General features: G+C 37.2%; 1 protein-coding gene across 4 annotated transcripts in view; it reads left to right on the forward strand.

Annotated features, from left to right (window-relative positions):
• Positions 1–24,672, forward strand: part of ERC1 (ELKS/RAB6-interacting/CAST family member 1) — a 319,812-nt gene that overhangs the window by 824 nt on the left and 294,316 nt on the right. For all 4 annotated transcript variants that reach the window (XM_072873069.1, XM_072873097.1, XM_072873087.1 and 1 more), the window contains exon 2: positions 10,390–11,223. In XM_072873069.1, the coding sequence (XP_072729170.1) occupies positions 10,555–11,223 (669 nt within the window). In that variant the 5' untranslated portion in view covers positions 10,390–10,554. The remainder of the gene's footprint in view (positions 1–10,389; positions 11,224–24,672) is intronic.

Consider the following 24,672-nt stretch of genomic DNA (forward strand, 5'->3'; position numbering starts at 1 on the left):
TTAGTCACATCATCTGAGGTAATGGTGACCGGTGTCTTTCTACCTAGACCTTGCGGCGTTGTTGGATTTTTTACTTTTTCCCTGTGAATGCTGAATGGTCGCGTTTCATTTATTTTATTACGTCTACTACAAACTAAACGTCAGCTGACATGATTCTTTGTTTCTGAATCTGCTGCCATCCTGAAGCCTGTGTCAGGAATTGCTGTCTTTCCACATCTGTCTCGTTTGTAACGTGAACTCTAAATCTTAGTTCTCAAGTATACAATTTATTTTACATGGAATGTTGCATGCATGCTGGAAGTTCCCGTTATGGTGCGTGCTGACATGGCGTGAAATGGTTTGAAAAGTGAAACCCCAGTGGAAATGGGAGAGATTAGGAGATGTGAAGAAAAGATATAAAGAAACACCTATGGAGGTGGTGGTGGAGGAAAGCAGTACAGAAGCCAAGAGAATGAAAGCAAATGGATAGAAACAGAATTCATCCAAAGAATAATGTATGTTTAACGTGTTATCCAAGCTCATTTTGGGGGCACATTGATGTGTGCGGGGTGGTTGTAGCTGGATAATACGTTGTCTCAAATCCAACAGGCTGTAACCAAAAAAAGTTGTCTATTTTGACTGCGGGGTTGTAATTCTTAAAGCACAGCCAACTCTGCTAGGATGTCTACAGCAGTAACCTCCACCAGCTGCCTGCCCTCCTTTTCTCCTGGAGGTTACTGCATCTATAGCAGTAGCTGGCTGAACATGCGTCTCCTCCTGAGCTACTGCGATCTACAGCCTGACATATTACTGTATTTTGTGTTGAAAACTGCAGCAGCTCAGATGTGTGCCCCGATTCAGGGTCACTTATGAGTCAGCACCCTTACAGCAGTATCAAATAAGATTAGAAGAGAAAAATCACCACCTTGCCTATGCCAGTATGAGCAGAGTTGTAGTACAATAGTTGATTTTTTTTCAGTAATGAAATATTTGGACTAAACCACTAGTTATTTGGTAACTGAGACAGCTGTACTGAATGTAGTTCAGTTCTGGAAGCATAGTTCAGAAATTGATCACAGTTCCCTGAATAGTCAAATATATGACTTTACTATATAATCCAGAAATTTGGAATTGTCTGAATCCATCAAGCTGCAAGAGGGGCTGCAGCTAGAAAAAGTTTGGGATCTGCTGAGGAAAATGTGAGTTTATCATAATATTTGATATAACTTGAACTTTCTCCACCTTTTCTGGGAAACCTATTTAGCTGTAATTAAATCACTGTAAGGATGTTAGCAGGTTTTCTTCAGTTTGGGTTTCTGCTATCTGGGCTATATTAAAACATCATGCTTTTCATAAGCCTTAGCATTTTTCTTTGATCCTGTCACAAGCTTTTATAAGATTCTGTTCGCATAACTTTTCATTTCTAATATCTGGCTAATGGCCTGACTAGCAAAAAAGCAGGTTTGGTATTTACATGGCCTGTACCTTTTTATTGAATTGCAAATTTTGGTCATGAAAGAAACCTAGGTTTAGGGGTTTTTTTGCTGAATCTCCCACTTTCTGAGTTCCTGGTAGCACCTCTCTGTGTTGCTGTATGAATAGAAATATTTCACCATGCTATTGTAACCAGTGCATGAGTCCCTTGCTATTATTCCTTATTTTATGAAGCAGGATACTCTCCCATTGTTATCCCTCCTCCCCTTACCCCTCCCTATTTTCAAGCCTATTCTCCTAAAAGCCTCTCTTGTGTGAGAGGTTTGTTACAACACTTACTTGGCTAAGCCACTTGAAAATTGTAGTGCATTTAGAAAGTCTGGCTTGTTTTATCCGAGTATGGTGTGCTCAGAAATGTATAGATGGATGCACGCAGCTTTTAAAATAATCAGACTGGTTGCTAGAATTAAGAAACAATAATATGTGTTCTCGAACCTTGCTGGTTACCCTGCTGTAAGAGCACACTGGATGATGAGGATTCTATCAATTACTGCCTGCTAAGCCAAGAGTTTAACTCTGTGGCATGCAGTGGGCTGCTGTATGGCAGTGGTAGAGCATGAGATCCTAGAAAATCCAATGTTGATTTAGGAGAAGTGATGTTTTCTAGTATGTGGGTTGTGTCAATATGGTTAACACAACTTTGTTGTCAGGGTGAGATTACGATGGAAATTCTGTAGATGGAGCATGCTTTGCTTTGCACAGTGATGTTACCCGTGGTGACTTTAGGCTAGCTGTCTACATGGATTCACTAGTGCTTCTAGGTACTTCTGGGCTTTTGAAATATCTTTATCGCTTTTAGCATTTTGTTTCCACTATTGGAAAGTTGGTTGTTGGTTATGTGCCACCTGGGGGGAAGCGAGAAAGAACCATGCATACAAACTCATAGTATTTACTGACTGTATACTCTAAAAATGAGGCTATAAACTCTTTAGCCATACAGTGACAGAAGATTAGCGTCCGCAGGTCTTCAATCTTCTAGGTAATTAGAAGAGTGAGAGTTGTTTTAATCAGTTCATCACTAGGAAGTTTATGTGCATGTTCTGAGTCCTGTTACTTTTTGTGTTTTGGACTTTTTTAAAAAGAAAAAAGACACATGATAATTTTTGTTGTTTATTTAATATCTGCTTTAAATTTAGAGACTTATAATTAGGTCCCAGTGGTTGCACAAAAGAAATCCTGATGCACCTACCCAGCCTACCTACATGTGTCAGTGTTAAGAATGTAGGACAGGGAGGGATTGTGTGGGTCACTGGGCCCAATCCCTGGTAAATGCAGGCAAGAACTAGCAGTTGAGAATGGTTCACAACACATGTGCCCCACGTGCTGATCATCTTGTAACAAGTTCAATGCTGCCAGTGAAATACTTAAAGTTATATAAGAGAATAGGCGCTGGAACAGTGTCCAAGACTTCTGCCATACCTGCGAACCTTTTAAGTGTCATGTTCAGATAGGGTTAAGAAATATGTGCCTCAGTCTCTGGAGGAAGACAGAAAAATTTCTATTGGTACACAGCAACCTGACAAAGGGAAAGCATTTGCTTGTGCACCCAAATTTAGTGACCAGGTTAACTCTTAGTATGCTGTGAGCAGAACCACTTTAGTCTGACAACTGACATGAGGTAAGGCCTTTAGAAATATCAATAGCACCTCATGTTCTGCTTCGAGTTGAGGCCAACCTCCAGGCCTTTACGAAAAAATCCTTATAAGCAAGTGGTGTATCACAGTGTATAAAAATGAGTAAATAAAGATTTAGCTGAAATACATGCATTTTTATAATAATAGTGAGCCTTTTTCTTTTTGTGGTCTCGTTTTTTGGGAAAGAAGATATAAAGGAATGAAGCTGTGGTGGTGAAAGTATACCCTTTATGCTGATATCAAGACTTATGGGATTTATAAGAAGCAAAACCTGATGTCAGTTAAAACTGCTTTTGCAAAGAAGCTGCTATAGAATAGAGTATGTTCTGTCATCTTATGTCTTCCTTGTGGAGTAAGTAGATCTCATGAAAGGTAATGTGTACTTGTGGGAGACAAATTAACTAGGAAGCTGATGAATATTTCTGGCTGTTGTTTAGAGACTCGCAGGTAGTGTATTCTGGATAGGATATCTTGTAGGAATGGGAAACAGAATGGTGCCTAAAAAGGACAGATAATCAAGATGTTTCCATGTTCTGTAGTGATTTAAAGTGTATATGTACCATTTATGCTAACCTTTCAAATTTAAAGTGTGTAACAGGAGTGTCAATTTCTGTTTAGAAACAAAACATTCCTTTGACAAATGATTGCTGGGTTTTTCCTCAAAATGTTAGGGTCAGGGTTGATGACCTACCTTTTACAAAACATGTTTTTTAATATGTCAAAGTCACCTAAAGATTGTCAGCCATTTTTGAGATATTTTTCTGGGAAGATTTCTCTGTGTATACGGGGGAGAATGTATCAATTCCCATCTTCTCATGTTCAGTGAGACAGAACAAAGGCGCTGTTACTTTCAGTGAACTTGGCAGATGTGCAAGTAGGTGAACTTACTTAAAAAAAAACAACCCCAAAACCCAAAAAAACACCAAACAAAAAAACCCCAAACCAACTTTTAAAAAGGATTGGACGTAAACAGATGTTGGTGCTTGGGCATCTATTCATGTGGTATCTAGGAATGAGAATCAATCATAATATGAACAGTTACTGTTTTGTTTTCTTTCTATCTTAATTTCATTCATCCCTTTTGCTTTCTTGCTGTGAAGGCCATGAGGATAAGACTATTTTGTTAAGGGTAAACAACCCTGAATTCCATGGGTTCAATGCCTTGTGTCCAGCGTTGGCTGGCTGGCAAACAGTTTCCAAAGTAAACTTTCTTCTGTCCTTTTTGTGTGTAATAGTCACTAATTTAACATGAAAAGTAGTGAGATTTCTTACCTTCCAAAAATAATCAAACCTAAAATCTACAATATAGTCCTAAGATAGATGCTTCACATTTTTTATATAAAGTAACATAGCAACCGTAGCTTTTGTAATTGTAGTGTGCACCAGAAAGTAGCAGGAATTCAATTTTTCTCTTGGTCTTGGTTAACAGACTTCTAAGTTGTTGTGAATCTTGTCTATTCTCTCATCATACACGCTATTTGAATTTCAGGGTAAAGATATCTGGCAGGGTTTTATTGGAATATAAGCTGTTCCTTTTTTTAGAATTCCATCTTTCCCCCCCCTCCCTCCCCAATCTATTCTGGAGGCCAGGTCCTACTGTATGATCTAGTTGTACTTATTAACAATTAACTATTCGGGTGTGAATTATGAAAATGTGAACAATTGCTACCTCTGTTAATGAAGTCTAATGTGTCTGCTACAGTGCTTTATCAGATTAAGACAGGTCTTATAAAGGCTGACTTTTCCGTTGCTATTATAAAACTGACATTCAAAGCTTTCCTTGTGCAGATGGGAATCGGTGCTATGAGAAAGTTCAGTCTTCTGGAACCTGGGTATATGGCTGCCATTATGCCGATGGGAGGCACTAGAGGGGTCACTGTGCTGTAAGACGTGCTTGCCTGCCTATTTCGTGATCAAGCTGCCCCTTTCTTGACTATCAGGCAGTGATGCTATTAAGGAGTTGACTCTGTAAATGTTGCTGTCTGTCAGCCAGTCTCAGTTGTGAACAGAAACTGCAGAAAAGAAATTCAGAGGAAATGTTACTTGCTGAAGGCTGCAGAAGTTATTCCAAAATTCTTTTTGTTGTAACAAATGTAAACAGGGATTTTCCTGTATTTCTGCAGCATGTTTTTCTCTATTTAGTTTGCTTACTTACCTAGAAGTAGTTATTGTGGTATTGGTATTTGTCCTGGAGTAGGGCGAAGATATGAAGGGCATCATATATTTATATGACAGAGATATCCTTCAGAGGCTAATGAAACTTTGTTAATGAATCTTTTGTTTTCTGTCAGCTGTAGCCAGGAATGTCTGCTTTCTGAGCCATTGGTTCACATAAAATACTAGATATTGGGGCTGAGTGTGACAACGTTGGTAAACACATCTCATTTTATTGGATTCTTTATCCTGGAGTTGATGTCAATGTGATCCCTCCAGAATTTCTTATGTCTCTACTATGCCTGAATACAACTCTCTCATTGAAAATCACCAGATCTTTTGACAAGACTACTGTACCTATTCCTGCCCTCTCCCGCTTCATAATTGCCTTACAAGAAAATCTGCATTAAGTTGTGCAGGTTGTATTTTGCTATTCTTTCAGCATGCTAGGTTCTGATGCAGGAGGTACCAGCTTTCATGCTACTTTGAATTACCATTTTCATTGATGTATGGTTCTGGATATCACTATACTTAGCTGCTTTGTTGTTTTAAGGGAGGCTTGATTCTCTGTTGCTTTTCACTGGCTATGACTAGGCTGTTGTAATGAAACAGATTCATTTTCGTTGCCAAGTTGCACTGTAGTACATTTAAATGTTTACTGTCAGATTATAAACTTTTTTCATGGTTCATGGTGTCTGTCTCTGAGAGTTTTTGGACAGTCACCTGTGATCTTAGAAGACATTTTTCTTAGCTGGCACTTCAGGCAGGATGTAGTTATCTATCTTACAATTTCATACAGAAAATGTGTTCATACCTGGCCTTTTTTCAAACTTTTTTCTGCAATATTGTGTAATTCTCATCTATTCTTTTTATGCTTCTGATAGTCCTTTTTTCAAGCTTTTTCATAATCACTAGATAGCATTTTCAACTGATACTAAAGCAGGTTGATTGTATGTCTCTGTACTTGTAAAGCTGCTGTGCCAATCTCTAGATATGGATATGAAGTTTTTACTTTGGCTGACATTAATTTTTTGGGATTTTTTTATTTGGCTTGCAGACAGGATGCTCTCTTTGGAAGTTTTTGTTCTCTTAGTGAACAAGAGAGTTTTATTTCATAAATGTAAAGGTATGCAGGCTACCTTGAGGAAAAATGGTTTAGCACTGGCTTCAGTGGTTTTGGTTTTTTAAACACTTGGAGTTGATAGTCTCTTTCTTTGTAATCTTAGGTAAAGGTTCCTATATTGGCAGAAAGGACCAAAGGTTTTTGAAACCTACAGGAGAATTTGCAAAGGAAAAACGGCCAATACGTTCATGTCACAGCTGGACAGTGTTCCTTGTGGTTACCACCATCCTGTAAGGTTAAGGGATGATTTATTTGTGACTAAATTTAGGGTCACAGTAGAAGAGGAAAAAAGTAAGTGCTGCATGTTGGCCTCATGGAAGATAAGAGACCATACTTCTGAGATTCCTAGTAAAATGCTAGTGTGGGACAGAATAGTGGAAAACGTTAACATTTTTGGCTATGTTGCTATCTGAAAGAGGTCTTCCATGTAATTTTGCTTGGACTCCTGGATCGAAACTAGAACTCTTTCTTCTTCCTGATTAATTGGTGTTGCAAATGAGAAAAGACGTTTCTGTCACTTCCTTCACTTTGCTGTTTCCAGGATGAAAAATGTTTTTCCTAGTGTGAATTGTATTAATATCTACTTCTGCTTATGGATTCCTAATAGCAACAAAGTGAAATGTCTGGTGATAAATGCTACTAGAAAAAAAATTGGAAAAAAAAGAGTTAAGATTTATCTTGTAACTTTTTTTTTTTCTCTTGAAGTATGACAAATCTCTGTGTCAGTGAAAATACTGAAACTGGCTGCAGGGTTGGAAGGGTGTATTTAGTTAATATTTGGAATATTCACAATGGTCAAGTCTAACAATGGTGTAATGTAATTTCTCATTTCAAGAGAAATACTGGAGGGTTATGTTTGCTTGTTTCCAAAGACTTTTTATTTTCTTAATCTACTGCTTTTGTTTGGTTTTGCTTTTGAAAAGTGAGTGCAGTGTAACGCGTGGCCGTGATGGCAGTGATGTTGGAGTTCTCCCTGAGTTTCACGTGTGCCTGCTCCGGGAATCCTTTCTGTAACCCTAATCAACAGCTAATTCTAGCAGTTGGCTTTCATAGCTTGAATTATTTTATTTTTCTGGAGTAACAGAGGGGATGGTGCCTACCTGTGAAACAAAGCTTAGAGCTGAATTAGCATAGGACTGGTGTTTCCACTTCAGGTGGATGAAAGCTAACCTCCCTGCCTGGTGTGTTAGAAGATGGCTACTGCACAGCACCTGCTGTGGTACCAGCTCCTTTCAGCTGCCTGGGAAGCTACTTTTCTGTTAAGGACATCCGTTGCTTTAATTCTTTCAAAAGCTATTAATAGTTTAACAAAACGTTTGCTAACGCAAGGAGAAAGCAATTCCGTGAGTTTTCCATTTTGGGGGTGATTAACTCATTAGAAATGATCTAAAATCTTTTGTGCGCTTCTTGTGTGTTGTTAAATGCTTTACTAGGTGATGTTTCTGCATGCAACAGTAATGTACTTCTAGCAACATTTAAACTTAATGGTTTTTGGGGAAAGTGCTTTAACTAAAATGCACAGAATAAAACACGTCTAATATTTTGGTTCAAGTTAAACTCATTTAAAGCTCTAAGTGAGTGAGTGTTTGCACTGATTTACTGTGGTGTGAGTGTCTAGGAAATTAATTAAGTGCTGTGATTTGGATTAATCTTCAAGACAATCCTCCTGAATACAAGCTCTCAGTTGAATGTATTTTATGTAGTGTCTAAGAAATCATATCTGACTTGTTTTGAGTGCTCAACTGGTGTCACAGCAGCGTTTTTAGCATTTTGATATCTCAAAATGTGCGATTAGTCTGAAATAGCTTTTCTATTTGGAAGAAGTGTTTTTCTTCCAGATCTGGGTCACAGTGTCTTACTTATTGAAGCAACTCCAGTGGAACACTGTAGACTCTGTTACATAGTTTATGTTTCTGTACTGTTTTGCATAAGGATGTGTAGCTGAAATAGAAGAAATGTCTTATCTGTAACTTGTATTTAAAAAAAAATAATCTGTAGGTGGTGTTTTGGTAGCTAACTTCAATTATTAATGCTGCTGGCTATCTTTCCTTGGCCTGTTTTCCTTTACACATGTGTTTAAAATATTCTGTAGCAATATTGTTGTTAGCTTTGATTGTCATTTAAAAACAAAGAGAAAGTGAGAGAACGAGGGAGTGAGCACTTGAACTTCTTGAGGACCGCTCACAAAACAGTATCAGCTTCCATAAGCTTGTAAAATAACTCATGCTATTGTATCTTCCGTGAAATAGTGTGAAAATGAAAAAATGCTGGCTTACTCTGATCTTGTTTTCCGTTTAAAACTTAGGGTTAAACTAAACATTTTAAAACTATTTCTTGTTGTATCTTTTCCTGTAGTAACTTGTTTCTGAAAAGAAAAAGATGGTATCTTTTCTTCATCAGGCTTTTACTTTTTTTCTTTCTACCCTTTTCCAGTATTTTTTGCAATAGTATTTTTTGGTCTCTTCCCCTCCACCCACTTTTACTATTTGTACAATTTCTTTTGTAAGTGTATTCCTCTTTTAAGCCTAATCTTTGATCTGCTTGCCCAGTTATTATCTCACGAACATGCCTTCAGCCATAGAGTTTGGAAAAATTGATTCCTAATATCTGCCAAACCTAACTTCTGATCAGAAGGTGAGGCTAGATGAAAGCTGGTGTGAAAGGAAAGGTATTGGGATATATAAGATGCTGCTGGTCTTTGGACACTGTCTGGTATTCTTTCATCTAATGGGAAGAGGTCAGACCAGGAATGTTTCAGTGTTCTAGTTTTGATTTCAGTTGAGCCAACGGTGACTTGAAATAGTTTACACTGGAAAAAAATAGAAAAAGTGAGACCTGTATAGTGGGAGTAGTTCTACAGTGCAGTAGTTCAGTCACAAGAGTGGATTTCATCCTTGCTTCTTGCTCCTCTACTAGATCTTGACTACTAACAGTGGTCTCAGCCCAGTGCCCCTGCAGTAAAGAGATACCCGCTAGCGCTTGTAGAACAGCATAATGTTACGGTGCAAAAATAAGGAATTTTATTGCATATGCTACCAGAGTCCATGTTTAAAGAAAAAGGAGAAGGGAGAAGGAATTGCAGCATGATAATGTCATACTGTTCTGTGTTTTAAGAGGTCCCTGCTCTTGGAATGATATCATTTAATAGAATTAATCTGAGCTGGTTAACGAGAAGTATATTTTGATTGAAATCTTTGCTTAACCTGAACAAAGATTTAAGTCATGTTTAGAACTGAATCCTGGTTCGAGAGAAAATAAGAGACTGGAACCAGTTTTCAGTGCAGGTGTGATTCTCTTGTTTCTCTTAACCTCATTGGTCCCATTGCTGTGTGATTGTTCTTTTGGAGTTGTATCTATACTTACTTAAGCTTTGTGGTCAGTAATGATTTCATGATTCTTCTTAGTTTCGGTTCTGACTTCTGAGTTTGAAGGAGGGCTGACAGCAACACTAAATGGACCTGCTAGTTGAGATCATAATCAGAATCATTTCAGTCCATCCTACCTTCCCATTTGCAAGATTATTTTCACAGCAATAGGGTTTAGAAACTGTCCTATGGAAGCTAGCAGTGCTTGAAGGAAAAAACCCAAACTACTGAATGGCCTTTAAATTTTGATTTGCCTTTCTTACTCAGAAAGGTAACAGGTAAAGAATTGGGGCCAGTTAGAAATACGAAAAAAATTTAGACTACTTTTGTAGAGTTCAGGTCATGACTGACAAAATTATGGCTTGAAAATTGATGCATTTTTTTTTTCCCCTCTCTCTCTTTACTGTGATAATATAACAACAGAAAAGAAAGAATAGAAGTTCCTTTTTGAGTTTAAATATTGGGGTTTAAATAAAAGATTGCTTTTTCGTGAGTAGGAATTGAAAAGATGCTGGAGAAGTGTAGAGGTAGTAGAATACACTTTATTCTAATGTGGGACAAAATATTTTGTAATAAACTAGGTATTTAATATGTTACTTTTATTGATACAGTTTTTAATATGTTATTTTTATTGATACAGATATGGTCCTGAACATTGCGAGCACGTGACTTCAAAGATGGACAACTGGGTCTGTTATAAGTTGTGATTGGCCTTAAACTGACTTAAAACCGTTGAAGAACTTAACAGGATTTCTCTCATTCCTGATTTATGCCTATCTAATTGCCTCACACCACCAGCTTAATCATGTATGGAAGTGCTCGGTCAGTTGGTAAGGTTGAGCCAAGCAACCAGAGTCCAGGGCGTTCACCAAGGCTGCCACGGTCACCACGCTTGGGCCATCGTCGAACCAACAGCACAGGAGGCAGTTCTGGGAGTAGTACTGGGGGTGGCAGTGGGAAAACCCTTTCTATGGAAAATATTCAGTCCTTAAATGCTGCCTATGCTACGTCTGGCCCTATGTATCTAAGTGACCATGAGAACGTGGGTGCAGACACCCCAAAAAGCACCATGACTTTGGGCCGATCTGGGGGGCGGCTGCCTTACGGTGTTAGGATGACTGCAATGGGTAGCAGCCCTAACATTGCCAGTAGTGGAGTTGCCAGTGATACTATTGCATTTGGAGAGCATCATCTCCCTCCAGTGAGTATGGCATCCACTGTGCCTCACTCACTGCGCCAGGCCAGGGATAACACAATAATGGATCTGCAGACACAACTCAAAGAAGTATTAAGGGAAAACGATCTGCTTCGCAAGGATGTGGAGGTGAAAGAAAGCAAGCTGAGTTCTTCCATGAACAGCATCAAGACCTTCTGGAGTCCTGAGCTAAAAAAGGAGAGAGCTCTGAGGAAAGATGAAGCTTCAAAAATAACCATTTGGAAGGAACAATACAGAGTTTTGCAAGAAGAAAACCAGGTTTGTCATCTAATGTCACTGTTGTGTTAGTGCAGTAGCATGATTAAATGAGTTTATTAAACATACATGTCACATTTAAGCAGCTAAATGATATTGGTGCTTTTCCCAGGTAATTGGTATGAATGTGTTTTCAACTTGCAAGCCTCTTTTTAAATGTTTCTTGTCAGACTTATAAGCCACCTCTTGAGTGCTCATTTCGCCTTGTGTATCATGTGCTTTTTTTCCTAGGACTGATGTTAACCACTTGGTTTCCTTTTGGAAGTATTTTACTCTGCTCATAATTAATATTTCTATAGTGCTTACCTCTTGAAGCGTTCTCTGAGATGCAGAATGTACTAACTGCTAACCGCAAATACAACGGAACTGTTGCTGAATGTTGACAGATTGCCAGTAAAACAAAGTTCACATTGCACTGGTCTTATTTTAGAGCTCCAGTTAAAACCTCCAGACCTGCAGTTTTCACAAACAGATATAAATCGTATTCTTGGCTACATTTAAGTAACACTGTTTAATACCTACTCATCTATTCTTTTGTCATAAGCTGTGCATATCTTGTTTTGCAACTGTCATAAAGCACCCTAAAGGTTTTTTGTAGTGGTCTGGCTAGTTAGAGAGTAGGCAGAAGAACAGAGAATCTTGGGTGTCTAATTCTTTTGTCTTGTCCCTCTTAAAAGCATCCCTAAATTAGAATAAAACTGAGAGGTTGATTAAAATTGAGGTCTCTTTGTAGTCAGCTCTACTTAGTAAAAGCTTTTTTTAAATTTTCCCCACCTAGACCTTCTTGCTAGCTTAATCCTGAAGTAACTACTTGTCTTTGAGTTAATGTCCTCCTGTTTAGTTATTTCTGGCCAAATGTGAGTTAGGCATCTCTCTGGACTCTCCGGTAAGAAACCTCACTACTCTTATGGAAAACAGGCCCAGCATCCAACTCCAAAAGTTTCCTGAAATGTAAGTCAGCTTTCACCATGACAAAATTACTTTCCCTATTGAGTTTTTTAAATATCCAAGAAAGTTTAATGAAATAGTTTCCATAATTCCAGTGTGATCATGTTCTTGAAGCTCTTAAGGTATACTGGCTATTTTAGGCAGTGCTTTTTTTAAGATTTGCTTTGGAAGGTGGAGGGAAGAAGGAAACTGCTGGAGGCAAAAAATAGTGCTGGTAGTACTTGATATGTTATACTCTACTTTCAGGTGACCTGTCTTAAATAGTAGATTCCTTTTGGTTAGTGATAATCTGCTACACTGAAGCTGCCTGAGATTTTCTTTTCACTTTTTAAAGAACTGAGTTGAAGAAAGTAAGTTGCTTTTCCTGAGTTAGTATGAAATAATTTAATGAACTTGTCATGTAGTTTTATAGCTGTATTCTTACAGAATGGTAAGTATCACAACATGGGTTTTGTTAATGTGTGCGATGTTTCATATCATTTTCATGTGTCTTCTTGAACTGAAGAAAACCTGAAGTAAAATAATTTTTATTACAAAAGTAGAATTTCTTTTGAAGGAGTAATCCGGTGAAAGTTTTAGTTATAGTGGTACAGTACCTGTATAATAAATACATGGGATACCATTCACTCAACTTTCTGATGCTCTTTGTATTTCAGCTGCAGGTAAGTATTTTAATTCTCAAATTCTTTTCATTTTTAAGTTCTGTTTTCATGCTGAAGAGAATGTCTTGGAATATAATAACATTTTTTCTGAAATCAGTTTTGACATTTGAGGATGCTGTAGAAATCTGGCAAGAAAAATGCAATGAATGTATGGTTTAGAATGGATTAAGCAGTTACTAAATATGTATAGATTGGAGAATGGTGATTCTTCTGAGGTTTTTTTTTCCCCCCCTTGTCTTTCCTTTATCCCCTAATTAAACATTTACAGATATTTCCAGGTCACTGTTCTCTAGGCAATCACTATAATTACTACCACACTGGTAGAATTGTATAACTTTGGTCTAAAAAAAGAAGGGTGCAATTTAAAAGTAAAAGGTTATTATTGCAATGAGCTGTAAAAACTAAGAATGCTAATTAATAGATTATAGTTAGCTAACAGTGTGTCCTAATTAAACTCTGAATTCATTATGTCTTCTATAGCCTTTTGGAGTTGGTCACTTCAGCCCTTTATAAGGAAGATCAGTTTAATAGGATTTACTGTAATTAAACAGACTTCTCTGTTTAGGCACTGAACAAGGGATTTCGCTGATCTATTGGGGGACCAGAAAAATCTCTTCATTACCCCTCCAGCCTCCCCATAAAATGAGTTCCAGTATAATTGCAGGAACTGATGTTTTAGACCTTAATACGAGTATTTCAGCACATCACTTTTAATACAGACTTCTCGCATGGGCAGAACTTGTGCTTTATATTAAGTTTAGCTAAGGCCAAATGCATTGTTAAAAATTGACTCAACTCATGGAGCCAAGATGCTGACTGACTCATGCCATTATCTGATAGTAATCTCAATCTCTTTGCTGTGATCTTGGCTCTTTATTCCTCTACACACACTTGATTGTCCCTGATCGTATTTTTTACTGTTGTTCTTGTCACCTCAAGTTTGAATGATTGAATTGCCTCTTGGTTTTGGAAGTTGTTAAAAATATGTGAAAATGTGAGTTCTGGTCGATTGCTACCTCAGCCTCCTGTGAAAAATGCACTGGTGTCTTTGGGTTTTCCTTCCCATTTCTTGGGAACATGTGCAGATAAATCACAATTATTGATGTATTGCTTACTGATTTCCAAGAAATTTTCTGGATTCAATAAAGATCAGAGAATGAATAGGGAGATTAAAGAGCATGCTACCTGTCCTGAGGCAGTCACATCTCTCTGGTTGTCATCTTAGGGCAACAGGTAGCAGGGATATCTTGGGTATAATACTGAGAATGTTGTGCACATGTACCTATATAGCTCTCACTTGGGTTGAGAGTGCTTTAGTCTTGCTCAGTTGTGGTGTTTTCACCAGTTGTGGTGCAGCACAGCTGTATTCATTAGCTACTCTGAGCAGATGATACAGCTGTGGAGTGTAGCATATGCTGAACTTTGTTTTCATCCTTTGTTACTGATCTTGAAGAGCCGGAAAATCCTTTCTTTTCGTAAATCGGGAATGTCATTGTCATCTCATTTTGAAGAGCTCTAAACTAAACATGGAAGGTATTCCTGTAGTTAACACGGCTTCTTGGAAAAATGCAGTAGTTTTCAGTGCAATGTGAATAAGTTAACCAATGATACTTTACAAGAAGCGAAAAGGAGAGTGGAAATTATTCCTCAAAGGTTAACAAACCCATGCATATCCAAGGAGGAACTGATGGAGCTAATAATCGGGAGCTTGTTTTTGGCATGGTAACACTCTCCTCAGCATGCTTTAGTAGGAACTATATTTTCCTGAGTTGAAAAATAATACTTTTTAGTGTGTGTGGTTTAAAGTTTCCCTGGAAACCTCTTCATCAGAAGCCAGAAGAGGGAAGGAAAGACAGTAAGTATTTTTTGCACTTCAATAGAAATAATTTCCCTAAAAACTGGACCATGGGGACTATGTGGAACTCAAGAACAAAGGAATTCCTCTCAGTTGAAACTTACTTATAACAAGGTGATTGTCCCTTAAAATAAGTAGTGCAACGCAAATTTGATGTCTAACGCCTTGCACTGAAATTTCTCACATTTGACTGATGTACATTTAAGATCTGATTTGTGTTTCAGCTGCAGTAATGTGGTACTGCTGAAAACATCTCTTTACTTCGATGTGTTTTTGTGGTCTTTTTGTGGTTAGAGGCCTTGGATGTCTGAGTGAGTTTAACCAAGAAAATATTTCTGAAAGGAATTTCACCTTGCTTGGGGTAAGCACTTAAAGAACATTCTACAGTATTGTCATGGAGAAGTGTGATAGGTGTACTCCAGCACTTCATCAGTGTTCTTCTCCAGACTTCTGTAATTTCATCCTCACAGCCAGAAGTACTCTCCATTTCATAGTAGTGTGGAATGAGCATCTCACTTTTAAAAATGTAGTTGTCCATGTCTTAGCCTCTTGAATGCGTTGGGTGCTGCTGTTGTGAGACTGGTTGAGCTTCTAATGAGTACATTATTCATCTGGAAACCAGATTAATTCTCACTTCTCCATTAATTTAATTTTTTGGGGTTTTTTAATTATATAAAAAAATTGTTTTGATTTGTCTTAGTACTGTGCCATTCTAATACTAGTACCATTCCTGAGTTGGTTATTAGTTGATAGAAAGCTAGACTTTCTCCCATTATGGATGTTTAATTGTTCAATATGCGGTTCCACAGTCATTGCTTAAAGGCATTATCTGCATCCCACACTTAAATAATTCTTTCAGCAGCAGATGTCTGTTGGCTCTCTAGAATGCTGCCAGCTTTAAGGTTCCCTCTGTCTTTCCCCAGTTGCAGCATGAAATTATAACTTAATTCTCTTTTAGAGTAACTCAAAACTATCTCCTCGAGTGCTTGGTATCTGAGGCATTTATCAAGTTGCAGAACTCTGTAGTGACTTCAGAAATTTTCATGTGATCGCCCAAGAGACAGGCCTCCTGTGTTCTGTCTTTTTGCAGTTCTATACGGAAATAAAATTGGACTTTTTGTGCTTATCTAGGTTCCCCAATGCTCCTTTTCTTCCATGTTTCCTATTGAGGTAGAATCTGATACCTTGAGTTGCTTTGAACTGTAGCGTAGGCCCAACGGCTGGTCCCTATTTGATCCATTAAACATACAAGAGGAATACTGCCAACTTAAAAGCAGCTTGTAATAAAGTGGGTGACATCAGTGGTACTGTTGAACTTAATCATTTAACTGTGCTTTTTGCTATTAAGCTAGGGAAGGCATTACTTTAAATTCTGGTCCCCCTTATAGCAGGCTCCTTCTGTTATAATTATTTGTCCGCTATATATTGAGACTGTTCAGACATTACACTCCTAACTAGGATTGCAGTGTATTATTCTACCATTCGGTATGTATATTCCTGAAAAATCTTGTCTGTGTAACTGTATTTCTCTAGAAGCCATTGTCTCTTTCGGCATTATCGTAATTCTGGTGTTTGAGTTACTAACTTTTTCCCTTAAGTGTTCTTATTTTCTGAAGTATGACCTAGGTAGTTTGAAACCCTGTAAGGCTTTTGTTTGGAACAGATCAAACTTCCTATGTTCACTCAGTGAACAGCTGAACAATGATAGATGATAGCAATAACACAGAGGTACTCCTACATTATAGTTCATTTTAGCAGAGGTTTTGTACTGCTATTATAGCATTCTAATACCAAATCTAGTATTCTCATGTGTCTGTCTTTCTTACTCTGTGTGTTATTGATTTAAGTAGAAAGGAGAGGAGCACTTTTGATGGAACTGCCAGTCCGTGGAGCAAGGATTGAAGTTGTACTAATAATAAGTGTGCCAGTCTTCATGTATGCCTCCAAGGGGCAAAACCTGAAATAGAGCTTTTTTTTTTTAAACTCTTTTCAATTTGGTGATATTAGAAAGCCTCATAGACTTGAAGATGATACAGCAGAGTGGGCCACCATGACTGAACTGTTAGGTGGAAAGAATAATTTTTTTTTCAGCAAAGTAGGTCTCTAAGATCCTGTTAACAGTCTGTATAAAGCTTAAGGCAGAGAAACTTTTTGTATTTAGGATAAATATATATGTATATTCTGAGATAAGAGGGAGAGACCAAAAGAGTTTAGAGGAGACGTTTCTGTACTCTGAAAGTGATTACTGTATTGCATGAGTTATCAAGAGCAGTCATGCCAGCTATCTGAATTAGTAATTGAAGAAAGAAAAATTGTGAAATAACATTTTAGCCTCAGCTGGCAGGAGGGGAAAAAGAGAAAAAACTTGGTGGTGGTCTAGATATTCCAGCGTACAACTTCTTTGAATTCATTTTGTATATACACTTGTGTTTAGTGAACACAACAAAATACCAGTGTTTTAGGTAATAGTGATTTGTGGTGATTTGAGCTCCTCAACAGAAATCAGATTACAACAGCTTGTCAGCAGGTAAGCATAGCTATTTGGGATTACATTACTTCTTTTTTTTCCTGCATGGATAATGCTTTGTAGTTTCTCTGTATAATTTTTGGCATAATCTGATGAACAGAGGGAAGAATGACTAAATGACTAATGACTACATTAGCATCTGCTAAATGTAGGGGATCATAATTGTATCTCGATTTTTTCCTCTGAAGATAACAATTACTAGACCTTGAAAAGAAAGTCTTTTCAGCAAAACTTAGTTTCATAACCCACAAGGTCTACGTAAGTATATTTTTACATAGTATTTGGAGATTTATATTGGGACCTCTCAGAAAGACCAGAGTCACCTTTTGTAGTGGAAAAAAATACAAGGACAAAGTGTAGTTAGTTTCTTTCTGTGTTGATACCAGTTGTTATATCTAAGTGATTTGCTTAGTGCTTGCAGTAGTAGTACCTTGAACTGTGAAGTAGAAATGGTTTATTTGGTTATATTAGCAGCCTTCAGAAGCAGGTGGCAATGATCAGTTTTCTCCTGATCATTGAGCTCTGTTCTAACTTAAAGATCGTAGTAAATCAGCAAAAAACCCATTGATTTAGTGATTGTTCTTTTTACTGTTGAAATGCTTTGTAACTCAATCTTGCCCTGTTGTTGTATTGTGTTTTGTACAGTCACTTTTGCTTCCAAAGAATATTAAATAGTCTGTTTTCCTTTATTTATCCTAAGGGAACTATACTATTTTTTTTTTATTTATAACCTTGGACTAAATGCCAAAAAATTTTGTACTGATTGGGAGAATTTGGGGCATACCAATATACATTGTGTTTTGCAATTGCAGAGTTAGTATTTATATTTAAACCATAAAGAAAAGAAAGAATCCATGGAAGGATTCATTATCAATATCTAGATCAGTATTTGAAGAGATATCATGGTAATTTGGATTTTTGTCAGTTGAACTCCATTAAGAAAGTCTTGTTATGGACTCACCCTAGGAAGAGACTGGATTCTTTAAAAACAAACAAACAAACAAACAAAACAAAAAAACCCCAAACCAACAAACAACAGAAAACCAACTACCCACAAAAAAACAATAAAACCAAACAAACTAACCAAACCCCAAAACCCCAAAGCATAAAATTGCTATCTTATTGCATGTGTGCTCATTGAAATGAGCATGATCAGATGACAAAATACTGGCATAGAACACCATTAAGAGTGCTTGTAGTGATCATTGCATTAGAAATCGGAGGAGTTAAACTTATGTATAACAGTTACAGGAATAAATACCATGTGACTGGTGGCTTCAGTTTAATTTTAGCAACTTCATTTGTAAACTGGAATGCTGTGATGTACTATAATTGGTAAACCTAAGATTTTGATGGCTGTTGCGTTTGTTTATCTATATGCAAGCTTTTAATTTTTTTTTTTAAATTTATGTGCTACTACTTTTTCCTGTTGTTATTTAAATGACTCAAGTGTGTGTGCAGTGGGCTGCTTTTGCTCTTCCCTGGGTAGGGGCTGCTGGTCCAGGGTCCCCTTGCAACACAGAGAAAAATTATTTAGTCCTTGTTGCTCTATGCTGACTGCAGTTCCTGTATGGATTGCTTTTAAAATCTAATGATTGTTGTCACTATTTTGGAAAATAAATACTATAAGCCAAGAAAGGTGGGCAGTTCTTTGGAGGCAGTTAGATTCTTCCAGAATTTGATTCCACACCATCAAAAGGAATTTAAGACAGTATATGGTTTCCTTACGATCTCGAGCAGTTAATTGCAAGCACACAAAATAAGACCAGATCATAGGGGTGATGGCTTTTCTAGTCTCATGCATCATATAATGAAAATACACTTTTTATTGAGGGAGGGAGAAAAGGATGGAGATCAGCTGTCCAATAAAAAGATCTTTTTCAACGTTCTGCAAATATAGGAGAGAGGTGGAGTATAAATTCTACTTTTTTAAAAGGTGCTTTGTTAATGCCTGTTGCTGTATGATACCTGCATTGTTATCAGGTTCTGTAGTATGTTGCTATGCATTTCTGTTTCTACAGTGGTACCCTTTCCTGCTTCTTCCCTTCTTCTCCTGCCCCTTCACATCCCTGCCCCAGAAACAGGGAGACACCCTAGGTTTAGAAAAACAAGCAAGTAAGAAATCGTAGTCCAAAATTCACTAAGTCTCACTGGTATCTGTATCAAAGCTAAGTATGGTTGCATTTTTTCCTGGCCAATACATACTACATCATCATCATGTCCTTATGAGCAGTGCTATCAAGGAGTAGGCACTTCACTAAGTACTCTTTTGCCATCTAAACGTTTCACAGATAAAGGCCTTCTACCTGAGAAAGTATGCTTGACATTAAGTTTATGGATTTTTGATCCTTCTTGTCAGATGATCAGGTACCAGCTACCTTGGGTTGTAAAATTTTGAGAACAGATGGTCTTCTAATTATATGTTGATGTGGATTAAAAAAAATACAGGGCCATGCATTTCTTCTGTTCCTTTTTGTCACTTGTTTCTGAGATTAAAACAAGTCAGCACATGAACTACCACCATTCAGAGAATCAAATCTTTTTTCTTCAGATACTTTGTCCAGGATCTGGTTCTTCCATAGTAGTTGATTGCTCCTGGCATTAAAAAAAATATATATGCAAATCCTACCTTTTTTAATGCAGTGTGATGAGGCTTACATACCTTTTTCCTTACAGGAGTCATGAAATTGGCTGAGTAATAGTCTGTTTTTTAGTGGAATCATGTCCCAGATGACAAATACTTATTTTTGACTGAGGGAGGGGAAAGCTTTCTGAACATACGTTGGTGGTGTAGCATGCTGTCTTTGAGGACCTGTAAGTGTAAGAATGCTCATCTCGGGCTTAACCTATTGGTAGACTTGAGTTATTTTGGACCAGGAAGAAGTCCTGACACTGAAGATAGTGGTGTGTCCTATAGTCTTGCTGTGAGAAAAGAAAGCTTTTTTTTTTTCCTTTTAATATTGGCATAATTGATTAGACTTTCCATATATAAGTGGATATCAGTTCTCAGATGAACAGAAACAAACCGTGAAGCAGCAAAAGTAACTTGAGATAACTAGAGCTCTCCTCATTAGAGAGGCAAGATACCCACAGGCTGTGTGCCTCTAATGAGGCAAGAGATCTCTAATGAGATCTCTGATCTCACAGCTGTAGGCCTCCATGAGGCTTATTCTTATGGCTACATCTCTTTTGAGAGATGGAAACATTTAATACTAAACATTTGATTTGCTAAAGGATGTAGGGCATCATACCAAAGCTCTTAAGCTCTTACTAGAAATGTTATAAATGTCAAAAGCAACACAGCGAAGAAACACCAACCTGCTTGGAAAGTAAAGCTTTACTATAGAAGATGCTAATCCTCCATAGTCAATTCACACCTTGGATTTGATCTAAAGAAGCAGCAGCTTGATGAGAAGGACGTTGTCTTTAAGAGTGGTCATACTTCTACAACCTAGGCTAGATCCTTTCAGTAGAGCTAGATATTATGATTGAAGGTTTCTATATTGTGTCTATGCTGAACACTTTCTTGCCAGCGTGCTACAAAATGAAATTACTTTTTCTGCTTTTCAGGAACTGGAAGGTGCATCTCGTGCACACAAATGGAAAGCAACTGTGAGGTTTTTATCTTCCACGTAAGAAAAAGGTGGTCTTAGTTGTATTGTAGTCTTAAAAAGAGTGAAGGAGCATGTAGGACAAGATTTGCTCCTATCTTTTTTTAGGTTAGGGTTTGTCTCATGGAGGTGTTATGGGACGTAGTTGTTTATCTGATCCACAAGAGATCCCTCAGTTCACAGTAAGACTTAATTATTGGTCTGATTTTGCATCAACTAAAAACTTACATATGAATTTCCTGAAAGTGGTTTTGGCTTCTATGGCAAGAGGTTTCAGTATTTCTTTGCTGGATGAGAGAATTATATCCATGGACAGGATGACAAAAGCTTTAGGCTGAGGATTAGTGCTAATAGGTGAAATAATGAATCCCAGAATAATCCTAAATGGAGGAAATGGGCAGAAAGAACAAGCATAGTAAAGGCTTTTAATTAGGTGGTTAGGAAATGCTGTGCCCTGTGCTGGAGACTTAGGAAGTAACTGCCTTATTTCCCTCGATTGGATAAATGTGGAGAATCAGATTGTTCTATGATTCATTATTAATCTCTGTTCAGTTTAGGAGTACAAACAACAGTGTTGTGTTTACTAGGTAGAGCATAGTTAAACACCAAAATTTCAGTGTTTTTCTGATTATGCTGCCCAGTAATCCCAATGAGGAACGACAGAAGAACTTTGGGAGAGGGCAGAGGTAAAAATCTAGATAGTTCTTTGATCTGACCAAGTATGGCAATCTTTGAGTGTTTTACGTTAGCATAACAAATATATAACAAATATGTACTTTTCTGAAATCTTCCTTTTGTGTATGTGTGTTAAAATTAACAGATGTAGTTGCTTCTGGAAATTAATGGTGTATGCAGAGTAATTGTACAAAAGGCCTACAACCATAAATTTGCTTTTTTTGAGGGTAGAGGAATTTCCCAGTCTTCATCAGCCTGTAGATCAGTTGAGTAAAATCAAATTATTATGTCTATGGAAGCTTTGATTTGGAGGACAATTTTTAAGGCTTTCTCCTTCAGCCCAGTATCTGATGGGTCAGGTTTGCCCATATGGTTATGAGTCTGTTAATGTGTAACCATTTTAATAGATCTGTGAGCCTAGTTACTCAAATGAGGGACCTGTCTAAGGAAGCATAGGTATACTTTCATATGAGAAAGTAAATAGTGTGCTATATGTGTGCAGTCAACAGCATTTTTTACGGGTGAAGAAAAATGAGAAACTCAACCATTTTGTGATCCTCTTTGCAGAGGGCGTTTGGACCTTCTGATTACGTCACCATGTCTGTGAGGTTCCAAAGAATGGAATTATCTGCAGTAGTTTATTGGGGGGGGACCCCAAAAAAGGCCTTGTAATAAAATGAGTTCATCCAAACTTTTCTTAACGCTGAATTCATTTTGGTTTGAACTAGCAGATGGTTTTGACAGTAAGAAAAGTTTTAATAAGTATGCTTTGGTCATGATTCATGAGAAGCTCCATGCACATACTTCACCAAACAGATGAAGTAAGTGTGGGTGCTACTGTGTGTGCTCAGGTTATACCTGAACGGTAATACCAGAGGTTTCAGCTTTTGCAGTTGTGTAACATGCTCGTGAGATCCTACTAGTAGTTCCACAATTAATCCTTTATAAGCTTTTTTAGCTGGAAATAGTATGCCTTCTAATTACTCTTACAAAACCTGTCTTAATTCTTTTGAGCTTTTTTGTTTTAATTAACTAAATATGTTTATAACTTGACTTTAAAATTGGACTTTGCACTTAATATATAACAATTGAACAAATTTGACGGTTGTACTGCTGTTAGGTTCTCTCTCCTCCATCCTGCTAGAAATAAGATTCAAAATCCAATGTTTGCCATTTAAAGAAGGTTCCAAGTTATCATTTCTTTCCAGGAAAAAGCTTTTAATTTTTTTTTTCTAAGGCTGGGAATGCATTCAAGACTAGCCTTCTAAAACTGCATGCTGTGTTTTCTCAAAGCAGAATCAATTTAGTGTGTACTTATTCAGAAATTATTCCTCTCCTTTCCATTTGGCTGAATCAGCTCAAATCTGTATGCCTTTAAGAGGTCTGAGGTCCGTCTCTTTTTTGACTGTGTGAGAATTGTCATTCATTCATATTTAGTGTAACTTTTTTGTTAATTAACTGTTTATAGTGTTTCATGTCAGATGTCTTTAATCTGAAAGACTGGGAACTTGTGGAAGAAATAATTAATTCACTTTCTTTTATACTTAATACAGTTAATATTTCTTTGTCAACTGCTGAATGCTAGACAGTCTTTGAAGACTGATCTGGAAAAAGTAGATCTGTACTTCACAGGTTGAGCTTGTTAGCAGGTTATTTGGTGCAGTAAGACCTGATTATAGGTAGACAGTAATTGATGCTGGGACCCCTTCATATATGCTGTATATAATTTGGCTGTTTAACTCTTGACTAGATTTATTCTGGTCCATTGAACCAATCATTCACCTGTGCATGTAGTTTTATGCTATTCGAAGGAGTGATACTCTGTTCACTTCTTTATTTCTCCATTAGGGCTTGGGGTGTGTTTGGTATGCACCTGGAGCAGAGCTTCTGTTTTAGTTTCCTCTAATTTCTATCTAGTTCACACACACCAAAACTGTTTTGTGAAACCAACCAGTACATGACAAGTAGAAACTATCTGAGGATCTTCCAAACAGCGTTGCTGCTGCAAAATAAAAGGCTGTTGGGGATGTATTTGTGTTTGTACAGCTTCTACTGCTTGAGCCTCTGAAGGAGTTTAAATATTGATGAATTAAACATTTCAACACTCAGGAAGGTATGTGTTATTTCCAGCAATGAATACATATTGCAAAATGTTTCCAAACCAGTAAATTGGGTTAGAGGTAATGTGATTATTCAAAATCATGCAGTTAGTGGTTTCTGTAGTTTGAGATACTGAAGAATTTGTCCTCTGTGCTAACCATTAGAAAGCAAAATCACATCCTACTTCAAAAACTAATTGGATATATTAAGTGCCGTGAGCTCTTCAGACATGTATTCATAAGAGCTCTATAGTATGCTTAGGTTAGGCTTGAAGCAAGATATCTTTAATTTTTGCCACCTTTTCTTGAAGGGTGTTGAGCTTCAGCTGTCCTGCACAGTTGACATGTATTTCTCTGTGATTAAGCAACTCTTGTCAGTTAATTTTCTTAACAGTCTGTGAGGGAAGGCACTAATTTTTAGTAGTACACCAATAACAAGAAGGGTCAATATGCCATATAGGCTTATATATAACTGAAACAATGAGATGAGATTTTGCTGCTGAACACTTTAATTTTTTGGACTTCAAATCTGCTCAATTAGAATTTTATGAATAGCAGACTTTACTACAAGAATGCAGAAGTAATATTTATTCCATTAAAAGGGGTCATTTTAACTCAACATTTCTATATTTTCACTGCTTTTTCATTTTAAGAGGGAACATACCATATTTTTATTAATTTTTTTTAGAATTCTTGTTGGATGGACAATCTTTCTGCCCATAATCTTCCATTCAGTTAGGCTTCTTTTGTTGTTCTTTTAAGCTATGAAAATCAGTGTGTTCTACTTTTTAATTCATATTTATGTATATTGCAAATAGAAAAGGTGATTAACTTGCAAAACTTTTTACCATATGAACTGTCACTTATAAATCTTAACATTTTTGAAGCAATTGGAGACCTGGTAGAAAGCCCACCTTTAATTTATGGAAGTCACTTTCTTGACTGAATTGGGCAACAGAGTTGCACAAAGTAGAGTAACTAGTAAGGTATTTTGTAATTAAAAAGGCAGAACATGACTACTTGAATTTGGTAGCTTATGGTCTCTGTTAATCCTAAAGTAACTCATTGAGGTTCT

This window comes from Ciconia boyciana, chromosome 1 (genome assembly GCF_034638445.1).
Source record: "Ciconia boyciana chromosome 1, ASM3463844v1, whole genome shotgun sequence".
Lineage (NCBI taxonomy): Eukaryota > Metazoa > Chordata > Aves > Ciconiiformes > Ciconiidae > Ciconia > Ciconia boyciana.